Raw genomic sequence first — 26,844 nt, forward strand, 5'->3', positions numbered from 1 at the left:
ACATGAAAGCTGCAGAGAACGTTCCTGTACTCCAGCTTACCTTAAGAAGGAGAAGCCCTTGCCCAACCAGAACTTTTGTTGCAATTAAGAAAAAACGCACATACGTAAATCACTTCAAGGATATATTTCAAGTCTTAGGATTTCCTTTTCCTTTTGGTTGAAAATCTCGACCAAAGGCTGCATTCCCAACAGCTCTTGACCTTTGCGATATTCACCCACTAATTCCTTCACCTGCCTTCTCAGCCCGGTATCGTGGGACGTGTGTGTGTGTAATTGTAGGAACGCAGGGTGATGTGTCCCAGGATGGACAGAATCTGCTTTGCCCACAACCTAAGAGAAGGTGTGATGGTGATATAGGAGGATGGAAAAGGTTTCCCGGAAATTGTGTTCAATGTTTATTCAATTTGTTTTATCTCATTATCACTCAGATGGTTCAGTAACGGGCTTATCGTCCCAACCATTCACTTCCTTTAATGGAAAAACACCGTCATAAAAGGATATTTTGTTTTCTCCCACTTGGTCTATCAAACATGTATTTTTATATGGTACTTCCTATTACTTTTTAAATAATATTAGACCATTGTTGAAACATACGTCTACTTTTTTTTTTATTGGAGTATAGTTGATTTACAGTGTTGTGTTAATTTCAGCTGTACCGCAAAGTGACTCAGTTATACATCTATACATTCTTTTTCATATTCTTTTCCATGATGGTTTATCACAGGATATTGAATATAGTTCCCTGTGCTCTACAGTAGGACCTTGTTGTTTATCCCTTCTTTATATAACAGTTTGTATCTGCTAATCCCAAACTCCCAATCCATCCCTCCCCCAAATCCCTCCCCCTTGGCAACGCACAAGTCTGTTCTCTACAGACATCTAATACTTTTCGACTAAAGTTTTCGCATGTCTGACCTAAGATTACATTAATTCTTGGACGAAAAACGTGTCCGCCATGACTTCTGTTCATTTGTCACAATGCAACCTTGCTTCCTTACAGAGACAAAATACATCAAAATGGGAGTTTCTTTCTCGAATGCCCAAAGCACAGTGTTTCTGAACGAGTCCTCCAGTGTTAGCTCAGCACCCAGCTTATTCGCAGCTACCATAGGCCACTTCTTCTGCCCTTTCCCCTCGACGTACTCGCTCCTACTGATTTTCTGCAATATTTTGCACATCTCTCTTCTTCGATGTCAGTGTGGGGCATATGTCAGTTCTCACAGTATTCCTGCTTGTTTCTAGCTCCGTCCTGATTTGCTTCCATCTGCTAGCAGAGCTGGGCATTTTCTATGGGAACATTTTAGTTCTAACCAAGGCATGTTGTAGTGAATATTTGTGTTAAGTATTTATATTAGGTATTCATATTTATATTAAATATTTGTGTCTTCCTCACCTTCGGATCTTCTATCCACAAATGTTTTGTAGGTGGTTTTAGGCTTTTCCCTCTGTTACTCTCTTATTCTTTTTTTTTTTTTTTTAACATCTTTATTGGGGTATAATTGCTTTACAACGGTGTGTTAGTTTCTGCTTTATAACAAAGTGAATCAGTTATACATATACATATGTTCCCATATGTCTTCCCTCTTGCGTCTCCCTCCCTCCCACCCTCCCTATCCCACCCCTCCAGGCGGTCACAGAGCACCGAGCCGATATCCATGTGCTATGCGGCTGCTTCCCACTAGCTATCTACCTTACGTTTGTTAGTGTGTATATGTCCATGACTCTCTCTCGCCCTGTCACAGCTCACTCTTCCCCCTCCCCATATCCTCAAGTCCGTTCTCCAGTAGGTCTGTGTCTTTATTCCTGTCTTACCCCTAGGTTCTTCATGACATTTTTTTTTCTAAAATTCCATATATGTGTGTTAGCATACGGTATTCGTCTTTTTCTTTCTGACTTACTTCACTCTGTATGACAGACTCTAGGTCTATCCACCTCATTACAAATAGCTCAATTTCGTTTCTTTTTATGGCTGAGTAATATTCCATTGTATATGTGTGCCACATCTTCTTTATCCATTCATCCGATGATGGGCACTTAGGTTGTTTCCATCTCCGGGCTATTGTAAATAGAGCTGCAATGAACATTTTGGTACATGACTCTTTTTGAATTTTGGTTTTCTCAGGGTATATGCCCAGTAGTGGGATTGCTGGGTCATATGGTAGTTCTATTTGTAGTTTTTTAAGGAACCTCCATACTCTTCTCCATAGTGGCTGAACCAATTCACATTCCCACCAGCAGTGCAAGAGGGTTCCCTTTTCTCCACACCCTCTCCAGCATTTATTGTTTCTAGATTTTTTGTTGATGTCCATTCTGACTGGTGTGAGATGATATCGCATTGTAGTTTTGATTTGCATTTCTCTAATGATTAATGATGTTGAGCATTCTTTCATGTGTTTGTTGGCAGTCTGTATATCTTCTTTGGAAAAATGTCTATTTACGTCTTCTGCCTATTTTTGGATTGGGTTGTTTGTTTTTTTGTTATTGAGCTGCATGAGCTGCTGGTAAATTTTGGAGAAGAATCCTTTGTCAGTTGCTTCATTTGCAAATATTTTCTCCCATTCTGAGGGTTGTCTTTTGGTCTTGTTTATGGTTTCCTTTGCTGTGCAAAAGCTCTGAAGTTTCATTAGGTCCCATTTGTTTATTTTTGTTTTTATTTCCATTACTCTAGGAGGTGGGTCAGAAAGGATCTTGCTGTGATTTATATCATAGAGTGTTCTGCCTATGTTCTCCTCTAAGAGTTTGATAGTTTCTGGCCTTACATTTAGGTCTTCAATCCATTTTGAGCTTATTTTTGTGTATGGTGTTAGGGAGTGATCTAGTCTCATACTTTTACATGTATCTGTCCAGTTTTCCCAGCACCACTTATTGAAGAGGCTGTCCTTTCTCCACTGTACATTCCTGCCACCTTTATCAAAGATAAGGTGTCCATATGTGCGTGGGTTTATCTCTGGGCTTTCTATCCTGTTCCATTGATCTATCTTTCCGTTTTTGTGCCAGTACCACACTGTCTTGATTACTGTAGCTTTGTAGTATAGTCTGAAGTCAACTCTCTTATTCTTGAAATGCGTCATCTTTTTTATGTGACCACTGCATGTCTTTTGAAGACACACTTGATAACAATACACTGCACCCTTACGTTTATTCTATATCTCCTGTCTAGCAGATGCTCTGCTACGCTCTTTGCATATGATGCCTCTTTTAATCCTCCTTATTAAATGTGAGTTTGATTATATTCGTATTAGATTTGGCCGTAACAGAAACAAAAAGTCACGGTAGCTTATATCAGAGGGAGGTTTCTGTCTTCATCTCGTGAGTGAAGTCTAGCGGTAGGTGGTCCACAGAGTTTCAGGGATGCAGACTCCAAGCTCCGTCCCACCACCTGGAGGATGCAGCAGCTTCTTCTGCGTGGAGAAGGGTGACAGTGTCCACCTACGGGCAGCAGGAGGGAGCAATGGATGGAAAGAATGATGTTCCCCAGGCCAGAAGTTGGTCACCTGTGCACACCTGGTAGCAGAGGAGGCTGGGCAGTGTAGCCTTCATTATGGGTGTCTGTGTGCCCTGGTGACACCCCACAACTTTGGCAGCCTGAGGATAGTTTCAGTCTCTACCAAAGTTATTTACAGATGAGGACGAAGAGGTGTCAGAGGTCACCGAATGGGCGTGCAGTAACAAGAGTTGATGCCAAGTTGGTGCTAATCCAACACTGGCTACTTTGAGAGTCTGCCCTGTGGTAAATTGGAACTTCTTCCCCCAAGACAATAAGTTCTTTTATTCACACTCGCAAAGATGATTCTTCTTCCTCACTGTTGTCTCTCTGGCCATCTCCACAGCCCCATGGACTGTTTCTGGAATTCATTTGTGTCCTCTCATTCCCTAAGTCCACCCATCCCTGGGGACCTCAGCTCTGGTCTCCCCTGGATGAACTCTGACCCTGATCCACACCCTCCCACTGCCGCCATGTCCACCCTGCACATGCCTCTGTGCACACACTTTCTTGAAGGCAAAGGTGACGTGGAGACACCCCGTGGAGAAATCTCTGACTTCCTAGCTCATTTATCTGCTGTGACCAGATGTCACCAAGCAGCCTGAATCTCTGGCTGGCTGGAGGCTGTGTTGGCGCTGAGTGATTTTAGGCAGGACGCCCCCAGTGGCTCTGGAGGAGAGACGCACAGAACGTACCAGGCTTCCTGTCTGCGCCCATGCCGGCTTCCGTGGTGGCAGCTGGCTTCTTCCCTCTTTTTCGGTGTCTTCCTGATCATCCCGTCGGCCCGTTCATCATTAATTTACCAGCACATTTTTATTGAGCATCTGTTCTACGTAAGGCCCTGGGCGCTGGTAATTCACAGGTACATTCACTCTTCTATGTGAGGCTCTAGGTACTGGGCATTTTGCACCCGTGGGAGATAACAGTTCTTGTGCTCAGAGAGCGAGTAACCTAGAAAGAAATGGAGTCCACAGACGGTGGTAGCCCTTCAGGGCTGAACGCACGGTAGAAACTGCTGAGAGGCGCCAGGAAACAGGGGTAGCTTCTGGCTGGAGACCTGGACAGGCTCACGGAGGACGGGTTGTCGGACCCTGAACAATGGATAGGATTTCAACACACAGAGACAGTGAAGGGGAGTGGGAGACTTTAGCATGCCTTGTGTACCCCCTCAGTACAAGATTCATATTTCCGTCCCCCCAAATGCAAAAACAAACGCTTAGTCAAAGGGAGTGTTTTGCTTTCGGGCGCTCAGGCGTCACTCGTGGAGCTAGGGTTCCTCTAAATCTGAATTTAAAAGCAGGTGCTCTGGGTCACAGCCCTTACCTGCTTCCTCTTCCTTCTCAGTGTTTTTGTATCTTGAGTCTCAGTGCAACCAGCGCAGGAAGCTGGCAGAACCGGGTCTATAATCCATGAGCCCAGTACTGGGTCATTGAGGGTCTCGGCTACAGAGAATGGGTGGGCACGAGTCTCAGGGGTCAAGAACAAGAGCCCTTGGGTCCGCACTTCTCTGGGAGCATGTGTGAAGACACTGGTGCCCTAGGTTGCTCCACGTGGGCCCCCATCCTAGGATCTTTGGGTCTAAGACAAGAATGTGGCATTGATGTCAGGTGGCTGGCTCAGGACAGGGGAACACGGTTGGGGGGCATCATGGAAGCAAGGAGGTCGCCATGAGCGTGGGGACCTTGGGGTGGATTTTCAGACGTCTGTCCAGGAGATGAGATCAACATTACTAAGGGGGCAAGCTGAGGGTCCCGGTGGGGTGGTATGGGCCGCTCACAGTGGGAAAACACAAAAGTCTTTGAAATACTTCTAGAAGGACTCCAAGATGGCGCTATGTAGTGGGAAAACACTGCTAAGACCGAAAACCCCAAATGACTCTGGGTGGCTTCTGTATGTATGCAGAATCCTCCAAACACCCAAAATAAATCTTGCCAAGACTAGCTGTTCAACAACATTCATCAAAGGATGTCTCAATCTGAGTGATAAATTAAGAGCCAGTGTGTTGAAGCCATTTAAATTTTGTTGTCCATATTCTTTAAGAATCCTTAGGAGGAGGGGGAAGGTGTCTTAAGACTTGTATTACGGTGGCAACAGGTTTAAGAGCATAAAGAAACAAGTGTTTTTGTCTTAGATTGACGGAAGCTTTATATTCAAAGCTAACACACAGGTGGTTATTACTATGCACCTGGCATTGTTCTGAGAGCTTTACACGTGGGCATGGATTGTTAACCCCCAAAGCAAAGCCCCGAGACCAGTACTATTCTTATGCTCACTTATCAGAAAAGGAGCTGCGGCCCTGAGAGGTTAACAGCCACGCCCAGCATCCCACAGCTAGGAAATCGCAAAGCTGGGATTGGAACCCACACCGTCAGAGCCATCAGAAAGGGGAGGAGAGTTCAAGCAGATCGTAGTCCACTAGCCACCAAGACAGGAAACCCCTCTGAGCTCAGAGACAAAGGATGTCTCCCCTTGATGCTGGTCGTGGCTCCAGGCTGACAAGACTCCTCGCATGAAGGGAAAAACACTTTGCCAAGTGGACTGGTATCTGTTAGGCAGAACTTAGCATCTAATGTCTGCAGAGGCTGGTTCCAGTGCCGCATGGACAGAAAAAAACGGGCTCTGCATTCTCTCTGTTTCTGTTCTTGGGGACCCTGTGTGCTCAGGCTTGGGGTTTCTCTGTCAACGGACCTCTGAACCTTTTCTGGTGGCTGAGTCCCTGGGAGTGATCAAAATCACAACAGCTGTTCCTGTCCTGGGCTCTCACGCCCCTCAGATCCCCAAGAAATCCCAGGAACCCACTGCTTATTTTAATTTGGATGAAATAGCTGTTTTACGATTACACTTGGAAGGTGCTGAGTTCAGGGTCTAGCTTAGGAGTCAAGTTTTTCTCACTTCAACTCTATTTGCCTTTTTGTCAAAGGACTGTAAACTTTCTTTTCTCATGAATCCTCTCAGTTTTTTTCCAGTGGTGATTATGCATAAAAATGGGTTTCATAGGTAGGTAGTGATCTCCACAGTGTTGTTTTTTTTTTTTTTTTTTTTTTTTTTTTTTTTTTGTGGTTCGTGTGCCTCTCACTGTTGTGGCCTCTCCTGTTGCGGAGCACAGGTTCCGGACGCGCAGGCTCAGCAGCCATGGCTTACGGGCGCAGCCACTCCACGGCATGTGGGATCTTCCCGGACCGGGGCGCGAACCCGTGTCCCCTGCATCGGCAGGCGGACTGCGCCACCAGGGAAGCCCTCCACAGCATTTTCTATGGCCTTGACAAAGCAGCCCTCTAACTGTATGTCATCTTTGTCCTCTAATAGTCACAATTATTTCTCTTAAATTTTGGAGCGTATTTTAAACCTAAGTCGAATTATTGTTCCCATCAATACTTAGACTTTTTTTTTGAAAAAAATGTTCCATTTAATTTTCCTGCATTCTCTCTAGAAAATGTAATAATTGCTTCCTCTGGTCAGTGGGCGTCAATTGTAAGAAAGATTCAGATCCCGTGGTGGTCAAAATATTTATCTGTGACAGAGGTGAGACAGAAGCAACCTTTGTTCAGAGTGCACTGGAATTTTAACAATAGAGAAAAAAACTTTTTTAACTCAACATTTTTTTAGTAGTATATGGAGAAATCCAGGATGAAATACATTATTAAAATAATTTTGGTAAACAGGGATAAATGTACCTATTAGAAATATAAGGTGACACCAGGTACCTCCTGTCTTATCACATGATCTGCTGATTTACTTTTTTTCTGTTGAAATGACACCTTTGACAATGTCGATTCCTGGGTTTTTGGTGAGCAACAGAACAGACCCTGAAGTAAGGCTTCGTATCTTATACATCTACATGCAATAAAATGCAGCCCAGTTTCTCTCATTTGAGCAACTCCAAAGTGGTCTAAAGAAATAATACAGAGAATACTCAATGTATCTTTTTATAAAAAGTTTCAAAAGCCCAAATTGCGCTATAAAAAGGCAAACACCCCCATAGCTTACCCAACAAATCTTCAGAAAAATTAATTCTTCATTCTGCACTTGTCCGAGCTGCACTGCCATACTGCCGCTGCTCCCTGTGAGGATACTTGAGGTTTATTTACTGACTGGTCCTTAAAACTGCCCGCCCGTCTGTTCACACCTGGGCAGGACAGAGCACAGGTGGCTAGTGATGGAATCTACGTGCACGGCTTTCAAAAGCAAGCGGGTAGGGCAGGCCCTTAAATGAATTTGTTCCGGGAGCCTGTACTCCCTTGGGGTTTTAAGCACACCAAGACTTGACTCGAATGTCAAGTTCAAAACAGCCACCAGATGTGCAGCTTTGGGGCCGGAGCAGAAGAGACTTGCTTCCCCAGGCCTCTGTCTGTAAGAGCCTCGGCCCCGCTGACCCTGATGGAGGACACATTCTAAGTGACTGCAGCTTCTCGCTGCCGAAAAGGCTTCTGAAGGTGATCGAGGGGTCAAGGGGAAGGAGGGGGGGGACGGAAAGAATTTGAAGGTAACCTGCTTCCTCTTGACCTTCTGCTGGAGAGGGCAAGCAGGCCCTGGAATTCTTCCTGCAGCCTCGCAGCCTGAATTCATCTTCAGAAGGCAGGTGCTGACCTGTAAGTTGTGTGAAGCGACACAGCCTGTAAGTGCCTTCTCTCCCAACATCAACTACGCGACGGACGGGAGGTTCCCCGTTACGGATCCCTTCAGTGTATGTATCTAGGCCGTACGCACATTGCTCGTCTGTGCTGACCGGTTCTTCCCCAAACCAGAGGGGTTTAGTCACCTTTGAATATGCTTGTCTGAGGTCAGGGGCTGTTTGGGGAGAACGTGGGACCCATGGCAATTGTTTTCTGTTAATTCCATTCATTTCTTTTGCATTTGGATCCATGGGCCACTCGATACCTATAACTACACAATCACCATCTCCATGCCAACAAATGATCGAAGTGACTCAAATAGGTGTGTGATGCTTTCTAGTGGGACAGTCTCTATGGTTTTATATAAAAAAGCGGAAAGGATAAGGCGAAGAAGGACATTCTCGGTCTGCACCTAATTCTGCTTGGTTCGTATGTGTTGACTCTGTTTTGATCCGCCACCTTTTTCCACCCAGGAAACACTTTTTAGACCTCTGTCAGAGCATGTGTGATGAGCAGTCAGCTTTCAGAAAGCCATAACGTTGTAGGAGAAACAGGAAACCAAACATTTCACAATTATTTGTTGGTAAATTAATTTTTTCTAAAAATGGCAATATTGGGTGTTTAATGGAACACAGAAGTTACATTTTAAAAACTACGTAACCATCCTACTCTGGGGTCACATTGGAATTTTTAGCACCTTTATTAAGGTATCACATAGAGAGCATAGAATTCCAATTCAGCCATTTTTAGTAAACGTATAGAGTTCTACGACTATAGTCAAATCTAATATCAGAACATTCTCTTCACCCCCAAAAGATCATTTCTGAAGCCCAGCTGCAATTTCTCCCCATCCTCACGCCCGGCCTCACTAAATTCTGGATGGGATGCGTCTGGGCTTTCTTAAGAGGGAGGAAATCACATGTTAGCTGAGGTCCTAGCGTGTTTCACATGGTTCCTGATGGCTGTATGTATGTGTACACGTGTGTATATGTGTATGTGTGTGTGTCGCGTTTTACCATATCACGTACATATTAGCACTGAGCCTCCCTCTTGCCTCCGCTTTGTTTTAAACAAAAACACAGGCTGCGAAGCTTAGCATCTTGCAGTTGGAGAACAAAAAGGGTCAGAGCTCGGAGCTTAGAATCTGTTAGTCAGTGTGTATTTGCTGAGTGCCTGTCCCAAGTTTATGAGACTGAACTGTGGCAGTCCTCTTAGAGTTCTCTGCTCAAACTATTAGTAAGGCTTTTTCCTTTCTCACTAGCTTCTCCCAAGCAATTAGGGGTTGGGAAAAAGTTGGAAGAGGAAGAGAGAGGAAGAGGGGAGGGGCAAGAGAGAGAGAGAGAGAGGGAGAGAGGGAGAGATGGATCAAGGAGGAAATGCCACAGTTCTAATATGGTTAAGTTTGCATCCTAACAGCTATTGCATAATCAGCTTCATCTCTTGTTCTGTCGCAGTTAACCAGCAATGCATGGGGTTTTTCTTTTTAAGCTATGTCTCTTACCCTTTTGAACCTTAAGCATGAGAAATCCATTCCACGCGTAATCGAGTGGTAGATCTCTGCCTTCTTGCAGCACACGGCAGGGTGATTTCTGTGCATGTTCTCTTGGGGGTGACTCTGATGACGCTGTCCCCACGAGACCCACTTCTGTCCTTGTCAACCGCAGGCACGTCCATCTGGAAAGCCTTTTTCTTCACACCCAAGTTCTTCCCCGAGGGTGCCAACGGCTGCTTTGCCACCCACGTGTGTTTCTGTCACGGGCAATACGTCACCTACCACGACCCGCCTCTGCTCTTTGACATCTCCCAAGACCCCAGGGAGAGAAACCCGTTAACTCCGACGTCACAGCCCCGGTTTCGGGAGATCCTGGAGACCATGCAGGAAGCGGCAGCTCGCCACGCTGAGACCCTGCGGGACGTCCCCAATCAGCTGTCGCTGGGGAACCTTATCTGGAAGCCGTGGCTTCAGATGTGTTGCTCATCTTCAGGCCTGTTTTGCCAGTGCGACTGGGAGAAGCAGGTTGGGAGAGGAAGCCATTAGCCACGTGCATCTGGGGGCGCCCGGGGCCACCCCACCTGCTGCATCACAGACGAGCTCGGGGAGCGGCACTGAGTGAAGCCAGCCCTGGCAGCTTCCACCCCGGGACTCAGATCCCTTTTCTCTGTCTTCTCACCTGGAGACGCCATCAAAACCCCACATGTACACCCTGGGGGAAAAATCAGGGTTTGCAGTAAACAGAGGCACAGACATTAGTCACATCTTCCGAGGCCAATGTTATATGAATGCGGTAAGCGGGACTTCAGTGAGTCTGGCCAACACCAGGGCGGACGGAGAGCAGGAAGTTGCACAGGTAACTTGTTCATCTCTCAGCCAGTGCACGTGACCCACGACATAAGGCATCACTTACTCCACAAGCTGATGTGACGCTGTGGCCACTGTGATTCCCCTTATAGCGCATCACAAAAAAGAGAATAAAATTTAAAGAGTGTTTACTAAGTCTAACACATGCAACGTTATAATGAGTAAAAGACCATCTTGACCCATCATGGATGATGGTAAGTTCCAGTTTGGTTATTGGAAGGCAATTCCTGTCAGTATTATTTGCAATAATATGAAATACTATTCGTGATATATATGTTTATATATATACAGTTTCTTCGAGAAGTTTACAGTATTTAGAATCTTATCACTATTTAAGTAAGAGCAATAGAGGCTCACAGCTCTGTCTGTGCTGCAGCCTTTTGGTGAAATCCCTCAGGAACAATAATGCCAAGAGAAATCTCTCCTGTACGGATTTGCATCCCATAATTGGCAGCATTCTACTTGGGTTCTGCTGTTTCTTTGGTGAACGGAGGTTCTGAACTCAAAGGCCGCTTCAGTGATGCTGCAATCCCTGGAATCCCTTCTAACAGGATTCAGAATTTTGGGCATGTAAAATGTGCGATATTTCATGGGGGGAGAAAGACACAGGCAATCCATCCACGACCCATACCCATGAACGTGACATCTTGAGTTCTTGCAGAATTTAATGAAGAGAGAAGGTGGTTCATGTCCGTACATACCCGTACACATGTCCGTGTTTTCTGTGGTCTGATCCTGTGGCTAAGAAACATCTATGCCTCCACCATGAGATGTGCAATTTTGTTTGAATTCCATTTCCTGCAACCTCAGTAACGCAGGATGAGGCATAACCAGGTCACGTCGGAGACTGGGGGTTAGGGGCACAGCTGGCGAGAGTTCCAACGTCTGAGCCACCAACCCCTCCTGAGGAAAGGATTCACTTGTGCAGAGAGCACTTAGGTCACCTTCAGGCGCTGAACATCCTCCAGCAGTATCATGCAGATTCCTTTCCTGATCCGTCCTCAGGAGCTGTGGTCCGTCTGCCTCCCGTTCATCTCTTTCGGGAACATGTCTGAACATCTGCTCTTGGCTCAGGGTTTTCTCCATCCCGCAAGAGTGCAGGTCAATGGAATACCCTACTCCACTGGTACCCTGGCCCCTCCGGGCACTTTGGAGAGAATGTGTACAGTGTGGCTCAGGCTTTCTGACAGTGGACTCTCATTTCCTCTGTTTGTCTCCACTGAAGAATTTCTAAGATCCAGCAGCATGTCCCCAGCTCCTCTTTAAGGTCTACTATTTCAGATTTTAATCCTTCTTTTTCTTAAAAAAGAGAAAAGATTCCTGCCCCCCCCCCGCCCACTCCCTGGGAATGGTTTAAAGTTGGAAAACAAACAGGATTCTTTCTTTTAATGCGGATTTCTCATTGCAGAAATTGCCCGAAATCTGTCACATTGTTCTAGGAAATAGTCTCATGAAAGAATGCACCAGCATGTTACTAATGTGTTAGAATTATTGCTATTATCATACAGAAACTATATAGAGCCACTTATGAACTTACGTTGGAAGATGACCATGTTTACTCAGAATTGAACATACTCAATGCAGATGGACTTTTACAAAACATTTTATGATGTAAGAACATGTGTTTGAGGGTGAAATAACTTGAAGGAGTTTTATAGATGATGTGAATACATAGCTTTGTATAGAATTAATTGTTTAATCTATACAATGGTAACAGCCAATGAAGAATCCATATACCTCTGGAGGTACAATGAGCTTTAAAGTATTTGCCTCAGAATAACTTGGATCACCCTTATGTTTCACAGTATTTGAAAATCAGGTTTATTTGTCATAATCATAATTACCATAGACTTCAGACCACTTACCATCTGAAAGTTTTGCTTGGAATGTACAGCAGGAAATTGGAATTCCCATCGGTGTGGCCTCGAGTTGTATGTGCAAACCTTAGTGAGTTTTGAAGCTTTAAACAAATTCTTTTTAAAAAACAAACTTTGTATTTCTAGCATTTCATAGATGTTAAAGGCTAAGCAAACACTAATCTATAGACAGGGCACTATTTGACAATGTCAGTATCACTGCATGAAAAGCAAAATCACAACCTACGTATCGAGGTAATTAAGGATTAAAGAAAGGAAACAGATTTCAGGTAGCCCTGAAGGACATCCAGTGAAGGGTAAAGAAACAGGAGAAGTACTTGGCATCTGTCTGAACAATGCGATCTGTGAAGTGATTGCCTCTGTGCAGGTTTCCCAGAACGTTGTCCTGATGTTAATGCAAAATGAAAATAAAATTTTCCTTGGCAATTAAACATTCTGTGCTGTCGTGCCGTGCTTTCCCACAGGACTCAATTCAGCAAGCGTGCGGAGTGTTTCCTATGTTTGGGGCACGATGTTAATTGATGGGGAATATGGGTTTTAGTTCAGCAAATATTTATGGAATGTCTGAGGCTCCGGGGAGGGGTAGGAAGTATAGAGATGGCTAAGAAATAAATAGCCCATGACTTTCATGATTACAGGGCAGGGCAAGGGCCAAGTTATCCATCTCGCACACGGCCTCTTTTCAGGGGCTCACAAAAGAATGTCTAATGTCTTTTTAATGTCAGAAACAAAAACTGAACATTTGGGGTTGAAGATCATAGGCGCACAGGTACCAACGCAGTCGTAAACTAGAATCCTTTTGTGTTTTAATATGGTTTATGTTTTTATGTAACCTGTCTTTATCTTGAATCTTACGCCTATGTTTCCCCCTGGGCCTTGGAAGTCTTAACCGGTCCTGGACCCAGATGAAGCAGCTTCTTTGCTCAACAGATGTTTGGGGCAGAGAAGAGTCTAAATTTTGATACGACAAACCTTGCTCTTTCTTCTCTACCTTTCGACTGGGTTCCCTAGGAAGGCAGAAGTGGAGTCAGACTAAACCGCTGAAGCCATGAGAATAAGGAAGGAATGCAGTGATGCTGGCACTCAGGTGGGCTCTCACTGACCCAGCCATTCTGGATAAAAGCTAAACCATGCCCGTCGGGAGGCGGGCTGACCCATGGGTCATAGTAGGGGGAGGTGTGCGTGGATGAAAGATGTTGCTTTGCACAGACTCCTGTGCAATACACGCCAAGCTTCGTCACCTCCTCTTTGGTCCTGAGAGGATGTAAGGTGTGATGTCAGTGACCAAGTGCCTCGTAAACTATAGCTGCCTGACTCCCCTCACCTCCCATCCATCTGGGCTGCCCTGGCCTCAGACAGGACAGTGTGGGTGCCCTGGCCATCCTTGGTGTTCCGATGCCACGAACCGGGTCTGTGTTGCTACACCTGCTTCTAGCTGACATCACTTCCTACCATCTCTTTGTGTGATGGGCTCTGAGTTAAGTGATTGTGATTTACCAGTATTTAAGAGTGTCAAATATTATGTTAGAGGAGCTCTTTCAATTAAGGAAACGTCCACTTACCTAATTAGAACACAAGCACCTTGAAAATGACCCATGTGTTCATGCAAAGGAAATACTGTCATGAAGCAATTTCTCAGTTTTCTGAGAACTCAATGGACCTTACATCTAGGAGAGCCTCAAATGTTTGCCCTAAAGGCGGTTCTCGTCATGAAGTTCAGAGCCTCTAAATGACCTCTCAGGGTACTGCTGTTTATCTTACCCATCTTCAAAGAAGCTGATTGTCAAATGAATGTATGATATATTCAAAACAGAAATAGGGCTTCCCTGGTGGCGCAGTGGTTGAGAGTCTGCCTGCCGATGCAGGGGACACAGGTTCGTGCCCCGGTCCGGGAGGATCCCACATGCCGCGGAGCGGCTGGGATGAGCCATGGCCGCTGAGCCTGCGCGTCCGGAGCCTGTGCTCCGCAACGGGAGAGGCCACAACGGTGAGAGGCCCGCGTACCGCAAAAAAAAAGAAAGAAAGACAAGCCGTAACATGAGTTGGTGAGGGTGTGGAGAAATTGGAACCCTCTACATCGTTGGCGGGAATGCAAAATGGTGTAGCAGCTGTGAAAAGCAGTATGGAGATTCCTCAAGAAATTAAATCTAGAACTACCATAGGATCCAGCCATCTCACTTCTGGGTATTTATCCAAAATATTGAAATCTGGATCTCAAAGAGATATCTGCACAACCGTGATCACTGCAACATTATTCATGACAGCCGGTATGTGAACAGAATCCTAAATGTCACTAACTGATGAATGGACAAGGAAATGTGGTATAAGCCTTAATTCTTTAAAGACTGTCAACCGTATGAAGGTGGGAGACAGAGAAACTCAAAGATAGCCGTATACTGGGCGCCACCACCACCTGCCCACAGCCCAGAGCTGTGGGGAGGCGATTCTGCAGCTACAGTGTGAGTGAGTGGGGACAGAGCTGCTTGCTTTATACAACCAGCAATTTGATCGCCACTAAATGTTGAGATTCCTTCTCAAAGTGGGAGATTACATTTTGCATCATGGACCATAGGAAAATAGCAGATTTCAAAATATATATGCCTAGGCATGATGGTATTTCTAAGAGCAAAATCTTCTAATGAATACCTTTCTATAAAATATTCTGGCTAGCAGATATTTGGTCCTGTCCAAAACGCCCAAGGACACATCTTGGTCCGCACCAAAAGGTCCTTGATATTTGGTCCTGTTCAAAATTGTGTGGCATGGACCAAATAGCTCATGGACCTTTTAGACAGGACCAAATTTCAAGGACCTTTTGGCATGGAACAAATGTCTGATGCACCGAATGTCTTACAAAAGTTTTGGACAGGACCAAATATCCTGCAAGGAATGCTTTTTAAATTCCCTGCAAACTTTATCACTTTCGAAATACTTTCAAAAATATTTCCTGTGGATATGTAAAAGACTCCTGTGAATGCGATATTTTAGTTTTGTTGATCAGATTTTAGTCTTAGAAAAAGATCAAAAGGTGATGTAATGTTTTTATGCCAACTTCTTTCAGCAACCTTTGAAATAATGCCGTGTAACTAATGTTTACTATTTCCAATTAATCCATGAGATGCTTATTTCCTGTGCTTTTCTTTAAAAGTCAGCATTGAAAACATTCAGTTAACGCAGAGTATCAGTTTCGTGTTAAAATCTGAGGGGCATTTCTGCAGCAAGGTTTGAGAGCAGCGTTGTCTAGTGCCTCTCAGCGAAGGCGACAAGTGCCGTATGAAAAGGTTGGGAGAAGTTAAGAGTTTCAGATAATTCAGAAAAGGGCACTCGTGGCATTTTATCAGGCGAGGCAAATATATCGGGTCAGTAACTGCTACGAGAGAGGAGTATGAGACAGCCCATCCATTAGAGCTTGTATCAGGGAGACGTATTCCCAGCTGTAGCATCAGAAGCAGAGATAAAGTGAGTTTCTGCAACACGTTTCATCATCCTGAAGGTGAGGTGGGAAACGGTCCCAGGGCCCATGCGTTGCTGTGATAGGCTGGCATATGCGATGATGTTTGGTTAGACTCATGCGTCCCAGGCTTGATTCCAAGTGCATCTGTGCATTCATTAACTGAATCTTCATTCCATCTGTCAGATAGATGTTATGATTGTCTCGTTACAGATGAGGAAACAGATATAGAAAACAGGATGTAAACAGACTGCTTCATGCTCAGATTCATGCCGTGATGTTTTGGTTAAAAACAAGTAAACGCATAGATTTTCATGGTCTCCACGTATGACTGTGCATGCTGTCTACTGCACGACTCCAGGGGTGACATGAACACACCACCATAGCAAGAGTGCTTTCTAAATTTGTCCAGTGTGCAACGTGGGCCACCATACCTAGCAGGCTTGGTTAGATGGTGACATTGTACAAAGAGCTGGATATGTAAGTCATTGATAGAACTTATTATTTTCATTGGCCTGCCAAGGAACACAGGAGGGTGCTGCGTGAATTCAACCCACACGTTGAATCTATGAGCTGGCCTATAGACTTGAGACATTTCCAGACGAAAGAAGCAATCTGAGGATACTGACTGTTAAAATGGAGTTCAGATTAGTGGAGTTGGTTTACTGCATTTAAAGAAACAGGCATGTGGTTTTGTGTTTGTTCATTTACTATTTACAGCCCTCCCTGTGGTGTTTGCTAAAGGTTTGTGGCTTGTTCCACGGTCCAGGCACATTTAAAATTGTGTTTTGGAGGAAATGTCACCTGTCACTTCAGAGCTGCAGCATCAGTTGTCAGTATAAAAATTTCCCAGCACACATCTCAGATAGAGGCTGGTCCCCCAGACTGGTCTCAGGGTGAGGATGACACCAAACAGAGCCCCAGATGACCCACGATGACCATACAGGGTGAGCAAGGAATAATCCTTTGTTCTTAAGTGACCAAGGGCTTAGATGTCGTCACTGCACCTTTAAGTACCTTCTTCTTGACGAACTCATGTCACCACTCTGTTTCTGCAAAGGAATAATGATTAAATCTTGCCAGATACTGCATCACTCATTTTTCTCCCTTACAGATCAATCTGCTAAGGAATCCTGGGGCATTTTGAACCCTGGGATGGTTGAGGCTTAAGCAGGCTTAGAAAGATATTTTAGGTAGTTGGAGGAGAGGAAAAATGAGGATGGCTTTGGGCCAGGATGAAAAACAAACAAACAAAACACAAAAATTAACATTTACGTTGACTGAAGCTTCAGAAATGTACACATCTCCTAACCTTTCCTGAGTGGGCTTTAGGGAGGTAAATAATCACTTCACTGGGTGACATCTTCCAGGGCGTGGAAATTTATCAACGACTGTACAAGTGAAATGTCTCTGCTTCAACAATAACAACAAAGCCTACATTTAGTGCCATGTTAAATATGTTGAAAATGTTTCATCTTGTTTAATTGTATGTTTCAAATTTTTGACACTATATTTAAAGTAAAAAATATATAGTAGGAACAGTGATATATTTTAAATGTCAGTAAACCATCTTCTGACCTTTCATCCTTTGAATTGTTTGCCCTTTTTATTTTCACCCCAATAATGTTTAGTGAATTCTGGTGCCAAAAAAAAAAAAAAATTATACAGTGTTCTTGTTTTCCCGTGACAGTGTTTTAAAGGGCGGCTTGTGTTAGGGAAATATTTAAAGCCATATTGCATAATTTCCATCACAGCAAGGCAGTGTTAAAGATTTTCCAGGGCTATAAATGATTCTGTTCGTGTATAGTTGTTTCAATTCAACAGTGATGACAATTAGAAGAGAATGACCAAGCAGAAATGAGACAGTGACTTATATGCATTATAGTGGGGGCAGGGGTTGGAGGCAAGAGGAAGATTAGTGTTCAGTATAGAAGCAAGCCGTAATCATCCCCACTTCTGTTTATGGTGCATTTCTCTTAAAAGATGAAAAAGTAGAGGTCGGAGGACTGAAGTTGCCGTGGGTCGCAGTGTGGCAATTATCCCGTAATAGACCATCTTCAGTGATTCTAGATAATGCATGAGAAAGCACTTGATGAATGCTTCTGTCCAAACAACTATTTAGCTCCGCGGCAGACAGAAGAGGCAGAATTTCAGACCTTCACCTCTCACTGTCTTGTATGCCTAAAACGTGCAGGAATCCAGTGTCAGCTCATCACTTACCATGCTTTAAAAATACATATTTCTCTGCAAAAGATGGCCTCTGTGCTTCTCTGCTCCAAGGAAGTTTTCTAGAAGTACAAGAAATCCCTTCCGAAGATGTGGAGATTTATTCTAGGAAATGACAATGCTCTTAAGTTACCTTTCGATGAGATCTGGCCACGAGCAGGGTCCCTAACAGCTAGATGGCATGCTGCCCTTTCTAGAAATTAATGGCCGTGACAAAACTGATTCTGCAGCAGCCCCGGCGAATATGTTAACTCAGGGAATGGCCTACATACTGAGCGTCGCCCATCCAATTTGAAACATTCAGCTGTAGCACGGAGCCAGCCCTGTCCTCCGCTCTCCTTCTGGTGTTCATCTAGACCAACCACTTTGGCTCAGCTTGTCATTTCTCCTCTTTGGAACATAACCACAGAAATTTGCACGCTCTGGACGGAAAAGAATTTGACCGAGTGAATGAATGGGACTCTAAATCACTAATTTTGAGGACTGAATTTCAACATAAAAGAATTCAGTCTCTGTAATGTAAGTCACGCCAGTGCCTGAGAAGGGAGGCTGGTGACAAAGGCAGCTGAATTGTAAGGCACCGTTATGATTAAACACGATTATTGAATAGAACACATTTAATTCTCCTACCAAGAGAGGGTTACCCAATTAGAAAGTGTTTTCGTCAGTACCATATTAAGACCCATTCTGATGTATCTTTCCTACTGTTTTAATTGTAGTGTGTAAGGACAAAAATGCAAACTGCAGTAGTACCCTAAACCATTTCCTAGTTGGTCGATAAATATTCCTGAACCATAAAATACGGGTTTGCCAATGTAGGGAGTTAATCACATTGCCCTAGAGTTTCTTCTATCTTGGCAGATAAGTACAGAGTTCTTTCCAGCGTGGAACTCAGCTCTCTGATTACTGTGTAGTCCATTGTAGGTGCCAATTACTTAGGTGTTAGAAAAGCAAGGCATTTTCATCATGGACTTGGACACAGAGCAGACTATGCCTTTTGATTTTTTTACATTAAATGTGATATTAGTAGAGATCATTTATTTGTAATTCGCATGGGGTTGCATTGTGGTTGTGCTGACAGGAAGATGCTTTCACTCTGTCCTCGGAAGCCTCAGCACTTTGAAATGAAAGCTTGGAAGGAAATAATGTAATGTGTTTCCTGAGAGAGGCACAGATGAAAATTGACATTTTAAAATTCATTCTCATCAGTGTTATTCCAAATGGAAAGACAGGATGGAAAGACTGCATGACAGTTGCTAGCCATAATTGGTTTAAAGCACTGTATTGTGGAAAACGGCAAACAAACACAAAAGTAGAAAGACTGCAGTATTGAACCCTCCGTGACCTCATCCCCAAACTTCAAACACCGTCACCGTCGTGCTCATCTTCAAACACAGTTGCACTCACAATATCCCCTGGTGGTCCACTGGCTGAGACTCCACACTCCCAATGCAGGGGGCCCGGGTTCAATCCCTGGTCAGGGAACTAGGTCCCACCTGCCGCAACTAGGACTTCACATGCCGCAACTAAAGATCCCACGTGCCGCAACTAAGACCCACGTGCAGCCAAAGATAAATAAATATTTTTAAAATAAATAAATAAACAAAAGTTTGCCTAGTCATCCCTGATCAGAACATAACCATTTTAAGGTTGCAAGGTAGACTACGTAAATGGCTACATTTTTCTCCAGAGTATCTGTATTTTCATAGGAGTAAAGAGTAAAGATGATGAACAGACAGATGGTATCAGGGTTCTCTGTGTGTCACACCATCTCAAAACTTAGTGGCTTCATACAATACCCACTTACTTAGCTCCTGATTTTGTAGGTTGACATTTAGGTGGGGCTCAGTGGGGTGAGGATTATCTCCGTGGATCTTGGCTCCAGCATCTGTAATTGGTGGATGAACAGCTGGGCTGACTGGTTTATTATGGCTTCATCCGTGAAGGTTGGCAACATCCAGGGCCCCTCTCCATGTGGCTCCCTCATTCTCCAGCAGGCTGGTCCAGGCTTGTCCTCAAGGCTGCCGTGCCGGTGGTTTCAACATCAGAAGGCAAGGGCAAGCCCAAGCGCAGAGAGTTTGCAAGCATCTGCTGTTGTGTGTTTGCCACTTTCCATTGCAGACAGGTTCCGCGGCCAAACCCAGATGCAAAACGTTGATAAGCAGACCTCCGTACTTACAGGGCATAATTGCAAGTTCACATTGCAACAGGACGTGCGCACAAGGGAGGGGAAATCTGTGGCTAGCGTTACAATCTACTTCATACAGTTTTATCAATGAAAGCAAAAGGAAATGATATGGACAGCAGTGAAAACGGCAGAGTAAGGACCTGCAAAATTTCCCTTCTCCATAAAATCAGTGAGACAGCTAGAAAAAGTTGTCAGAGATAACTTTTACAGGAATCTGGAAATTAACCAAAGGCTTGCAGCAATTCTTCGAGGACAATGGTTGAATCTCAGTAAAAAACAGTAAGCTTGGTGGTATTTTAACTTGCCGAGTGCGTTCCATCATTCTCCAGCCTTGGAAAACAACATCCCCCGGCGTCCCTAGCAGGCAGCAGAGGGAAGGAACAGCCTGGGCTCTAGCAAATCCTCATTCCTGAGGGATGGTTTATTTGTCTGTTTCTTGCCCTGACTTGGAGCTTGCCTAGTGCAAAGAGCCTTTACCTGGAGAGAATAAAGTGCTGAAACATGCAGCCTTGAGGATGAACACTGAAAACATTGTGGTAAGAGAAAAAAATCACAGCCAGGAAACCACATATTCTATGATTCTGTTAAGACATTTCAAGAATATGCAAATCCATAGTGACAGAAAGTAGATTAGAGGTTGCCAGGGTTCAACAGACTGAATATTTATGACTCCCCAAACTTCTTCTGTTGAAATTCTAACCCCCAGTCGGATGGCATTGGGAGATGGGGCTTTTGGGAGGTGATCACGTCCTAAGGGTGGGAGCCCTTATGAACGGAAGTAGTGCCCTTCTAAAAGAGACCCTGAAGACTTCTGTCTCCCTCCTGCTACTATGTGAGGACACAGAAAGAAGACACTGCCTGTGAACCAGGAAGAGGGCCCTCACCAGACACCGGATTCTGCCGGCACCTTGATCTTGGACTTCCCAGCGTCCAAAATGGTGAAAAATAAATTTTTATTGAAGCTGCTCAGTCTACGGTATTTTTCTTATAACAGCTCAAAAGGGTTAAGACAGAGGCTGAGAGTGGCTGGGAAGTGGCCTCTAATGGATGCAGGGTTTCTCTGTGTCCTGATGAAAATGTTCTGAAATGTTCTTTGGAGCCCAGCAGAGTCTCCAGTGTGAGCAGTGCCCCCAGGAGGTGTGCACTGTGGCCATACTCAGCACAAAGTCACACAACTTTGTGACTATCCTAAAAGCCACCAAATTGTCACTGTTAACATGCTAACTGGGACTTCCCTGGCAGTCCATTGGTTAAGACTCCGTGCTTCCAGTACAGGGGGCACAGGTTTGATCCCTGGTTGGGGAACTAAGATCCCACAGGCCGCATGGTGCAGCAAAAAAAAAAAAAAGTTAAAAAAAAAATAAAATAAAATGCTAACTATTATGAGATGCGAATTGTATTGTAATAAAAAAAATGAAGTCCATTATTTCAATAACTTAAGAAACAAGAAAGCAAAGTAGCTCTCTTTTAGCCTTCAGTGATTCAAAGTTGACTCTCTCCATGTACCTTATGGCAAAATTGTTTAACTTTTACACCGTCTTTAGGATGGAGTCCTGGGCTTTTGATGGTGCTGTTTGTTTGTTTTTTGTTTGCCTTGATAAGCAAACCCCAGCTGTGTTCCAGCTACTCTTCCTGCCTTGAATGCCCCCTTCTCTACCCACTGACTCGTCTCCCCAAAATGGAGGAGCCACGATTTATCTTAGAATTCTCGGTTCAGTTATCTCCTCTCTAGGAAACATACTGTTTCCCCATGTTAACGCATAACCACTGCTATTGTGTCTTCTGTAAGATGTGGATTCAACGAGATGGGTTTTAGACTTGTAGCCCCTTGAGGGAGGAGCCGATTTTTATTCATCTTTACATCTCATGTGAAGAGAATAATGCCTGAAACCTTCACAGGAATTTTTCATCTTCTCTGGACACTGGGAAGGTTATACCTGCCACCATCTCTGGAGCATCGAACCCGAGGCCAGTCCACCCTGTCCATTCTCCCACCTCGCTGCACACGTTGCCCAACCAGCTTAAAAGCAGAGTGGTCCCAGAGGAGTGGGAAACTTCCATCCACACAAAAGCCTGAACAGGGATGCTTACAGCAGCTGTATTCATAATGGCCAAAACATGGATGCAAGCAAGGTGTCCTTCGGTAGGTGAATGGAGAAATAAACTGTGGTCCATGCAAACAATGGGATATCATTAAGTGCTGAAAAGAAATGAGCTATCAAGGCATGGAAAGACATGGAGGGACCTTAAATGCTTATTATTAAGTGGAAGGAGCAAATCTGAGAACACTACATACGGTATGATTGTAACGCTGTGACATTCTGGAAAACATAAAACCATGGAGAGAGTAAAAAGATCAGTGGGCACCAGGGGATGGAAGGGAGGGGTGAATAAGTAGAGCACAGAGGATTTTTTAGGGTGGTGAAACTGTACTCATACAGAATAGATACTATAATGGAAACTCTACTCATACAGAATAGATACTAGAATGGTGGATCCTGTGTCATTATACATTTGTCCAAACCCACAGAAGGTACAAGACCAGGAGTGAACCCTAGTGTAAACTACGGACTTGGGGTGATGGTGATGTGTCCACATAGGTTTATCAGTTGTAACAAATGTACCATCTAGTGGGGGGCGTAGATAATAGAGGAGGCTGTGCAGGTGTGAAGGCAGGTGGTGTGTAGGAAATCTCTATACCTTCTGTTCAATTTTGCTTTGAACCTAAAACTTCTTTAAAAACTAAAGTCTTCAACGCACACATGCACACAGCGTAGTAATCATTGGGCTGCAACGTGACCCCTTCAGCTCCTCCTGGATCCCGAGGGATGGAGTGAAGTCTCCTGTCCAGAGTGTGTTTTCTGTTCCTGACTTGAATCTAGAACCCAGGGAAAGTTCAGAATCTGCTATTATAGGATATTCAGCCCCAAGGAAGAGCCATTCCCACTCCAGGGAGTGTATCTCACTTTGCCTCTGTGAACAAGACTCCCCTTTGGAGCCCAGCAGAGAGTCCAGTGTGAGCAGTGCCCCCAGGAGGTGTGCACTGTGGCCATACTCAGCTCCAATCCATTCCCCTTCTCCAGATCTCTGGGCATCTTTGTCCTACTGTCCAGCTTCTCAGGGGCTCCACGTGACAGCTTCAGGTGCACAGATTCTGGCCAGTCTCCTTGATCTGCTTGTGAATATTTAACCCGGCTCTCAACTTTCACCCTCAGCTTTCCTTCAGTCTTCCAGTTTGGCTCATGGGTCTCAACTCTGCTGTGGGATTTCCCCCACTGCACATAATTATTCCCTTTGAATGACAATTTGTGGCCCCTCCCCAAGTCATGCTCACTAGCTGCTATGATTCTCTCTTTGCCACCCCCCCATCCCTACATGAGTCTTTATCAGAACCTCTTTATGCCTCCTTTATACAATCCAATGATTTCTGCAATCTGAAAAAATTCTTAATAAGTCAAGGTGAAAATATGATCTTTCAAAGAAGGACACATTTTTGGACACTCTCCTCTTGAGAGACCTCTAGCAGCTCAGCTACCATTCACAGTGGTCCAAACTACCCATGTAAAAATGGCTCTCTTAGAAAGAATTGTTCCATAAGGATCACGCTGATCTAAAGTTATGTATGCAAAGTATGTATTTAATTTCTCATTAACCTAAAAATCTCAATGAAATAACTGTGTCGTGTACATTTGTATCCACTTCTTCCTTTAGTGGACAGTATCTAATTTTTCTTTGTGCTACTTTGAAATAAATATCTCATGGAATATCCAATAATAGCAGATTCTGAACTTTCCCGGGTTCTAGATCCCAAATGATATATTGGTGTATTTGGAAAGTTAGATTTTTAGCAATAGAAAATCAGAATGCAAACTTAACTCGCTCTCGGAATAAAAATAGTGGAGCAACAAAGCAAAAAGTACTTATTTTGCAGATAACACAGGCTTAAAATAGCTAAACTCATGTTGGGTTGGAAGATAATAATAGGAACAAGGCCTTGGCCTAATTAAAATCATTCCAAAAGCTACATAACATATATTCAACTTTCAGGTATCTCAGAGATCACAGAATTGGGGGTTTGTGAATGATAATTAAACTTTAGCCGTAGAATTAAAGCCTTAAAAACTGGCCAAAAAAAAATTTGTATGCGTTTGTTCTACCCCTTCAATCAAATTGATTGTTTATTTCTTCCTGTATTGTGTGAGCTGTTTTTGCATTTAAGGGATAAAAGACATGAAACAATTTTTCTAAGGCTTGTTGTTTTGAAGAAGGTGTAGGTTTTCTAAGTAGAACCGGTCTGAGCTATAATGTCCTCACTCTGGCATCCAGAATTGAGCGCCTGGCTTTTAATCACTTACTGAACTGCTAGAAATATCACAGAAGGACTCAATTTTATATAGATTGCTAATTAATGAGCTTCAGAAATTTAGTGACTTAGAAAAGTAACATTTCTTAGGCATTTATGATGTGGTTACTTTCTGTAAATACCAACATACCTTGAGCATGTGGCATTCAGATTCAGTGGTTCTGGTTCAGGACAGACCTTTACTTGAATGGCTTTATTTTCATACTCTTGTCAGTTTCTTGGTTTTGAGGCCATTTGTTGGCAGTCTTTGGTCTTCTGCTCTTTGATGCAAGTGCCTTGTTCTGTTTAATTCCATGTGTCAGAAAAGCACAGGATTAGACCTTCAGATAAATACATCAACTCTGGCCCAAGACCTGCAGACTTCGGCTTGGCAATGGCAATGTATTAGTCAGTTATTTCCGTAATAATGCTGCATAACAACCAGCTCTACTCAGTGGCATAAAAATACACATTTGTTCTCCTGCTCATTGGTTTGTGGGTCATCCAGTGTGGCTCTGCTCCATGTGTTGCACTCAGGATCCAGGCTCAAGGGGCAGAGGACAGAAGCACCCAGAGGGGCAAGAAGAAACACATGCTGCTCTTCAGATCTGTCCCTGGAACAGTCATTTCTGTTCACATTTCATTGGCTGAAGCAGGTGGCAAGAAAGTCTACTTCTCCCATAGGTAATTTTCCGTGGCTATGCAGTGAATCACCACCAACTTAGCAGCCAAAACCGATACCCATGCACCGATTCACAGTTCTGTAACCTAAAGTCCAGCACAGTTCAGCTGGGTTTTCTGCCGTACATCTTGCAGCGTGGAATCCATGTATCATCTGGGACTGACTATAGTTCTCACCTGTGGCTTGAGATCGTCTTCCAAGCTCGGTGGTTATTTGCAGAATTAATTTCCTTCTCATACTTTCCACGTGGGTTCCTCCATTTTTTTTAAATAAATTATTAATTTATTTATTTTTGCCTGTGTTGGGTCTTTGTTGCTGCGCACCGGCTTTTCTCTAGTTTCGGCGAGTGGGGGCTACTCTTCATTGCGGTGCGCGGGCTTCTCATTGCGGTGGCTTCTCGATGTGAAGCATGGGCTCTAGGCGTGCAGGCTTCAGTAGTTGTGGCTTGCGGGCTTAGTTGCTCCGTGGCATGTGGGATCTTTCCAGCCAAGGGATTGAACCTGTGTCCACTGCGTTGGCAGGCGGATTCTTAACCACTGCACCACCAGGGAAGTCCCAGTTCCTCCATTTTTAAACCAGCAATTGCAGGTCAAGTCCTTCTCTGCTTTTTGTTCTATTCAGTCCCTCAACTGATTGGATGAAGCCCATCACAGTGGGAGAGCAATCTGCTTCACTCAGAGTACTGATTCAAATGTGAATCTCATCCAGAAACACCTCACAGACACACCCTGAAAATAACGTGTAGCTAATTAGCCCAGCCAAGTTGATACATAAAATTAACCATCACAGAGCATGTCAAGTTCATGAGCATAGTTGAAACAAGTAGGGGCAAGTGGGGCTGGAGACAGAGGATAGGCAAGGACCACAGTGTGGGGAGTCTCACTGAAGGGCTTGTCCTGTCGTCTAAAGTCATTGGGAAACCATTAGAGGATTGTAATAAGGGCAGAAGTCTGATCCCATTTGAAAGACCATTCTCAGTGCAGTGCAGAGGAGAACAGAGTCTTTGGTGTAGCACTGGAGAATGTGAAAAGTAGACAGATTGAAAACTTCTTTAGGAGATGAAGTGGATAGGACTTGGTGGTTGACCAGATGTAGAAGATGAGGGAAAAGCAAGGATGCTTCATACTGTGGGACCCAGGACAGTTGTAAAGATTTAGCATGTACCCTGGGGCACTGCTTCTCAGTTGTAATCTACAGACTGTCAGGGTGCCTGTGAGTTCTCTATAGAATTTTTTATATTGCATTCTCAGTTTTTTAAATGAGGTTGCTAACAGCTCTATGCTTTTATTTATTTATTTAAAAGAATTATCTTTGGCTGTGACACACAGCTTGCAGGATGTTAGTTCCCTGACCAGGGATCAAACCTGCACCGTCGGCAGTGAAAGTGTAGAGTCCTAACTACTGGACCAGCAAGGAATTCCCACATTCTCATTTTATTGATAGTACAGGGGAAATATTTTTTTAGAAATGACCTGAACGTTCTGGGTGATCTGGCCAACGACCCCATGACTGAGTTCTGTCATCTTATTTCAGAGGCCCCATTTGAATTTGCGTGAACAATTACATTAGTGTCCTCTGGGGACCATGTCACGTCCCAGTGAGCTGTTGGCAGAAAAGTTTGA

At 44.1% G+C, this 26,844-nt stretch overlaps 1 protein-coding gene across 5 annotated transcripts in view; it reads left to right on the plus strand.

Moving 5' to 3' along the window:
- LOC137217866 (steryl-sulfatase-like) overlaps window positions 1-12,764 on the plus strand; it is a 184,922-nt gene extending 172,158 nt beyond the window's left edge. For all 5 annotated transcript variants that reach the window (XM_067724861.1, XM_067724858.1, XM_067724863.1 and 2 more), the window contains one exon: window positions 9,762-12,764. In XM_067724861.1, coding sequence (XP_067580962.1) covers window positions 9,762-10,135 — 374 coding nt within the window. In that variant the 3' untranslated portion in view covers window positions 10,136-12,764. The remainder of the gene's footprint in view (window positions 1-9,761) is intronic.
- Window positions 12,765-26,844: the final 14,080 nt, after the last annotated feature.

The sequence above is a fragment of the Pseudorca crassidens genome, chromosome Y, assembly GCF_039906515.1.
Source record: "Pseudorca crassidens isolate mPseCra1 chromosome Y, mPseCra1.hap1, whole genome shotgun sequence".
Lineage (NCBI taxonomy): Eukaryota > Metazoa > Chordata > Mammalia > Artiodactyla > Delphinidae > Pseudorca > Pseudorca crassidens.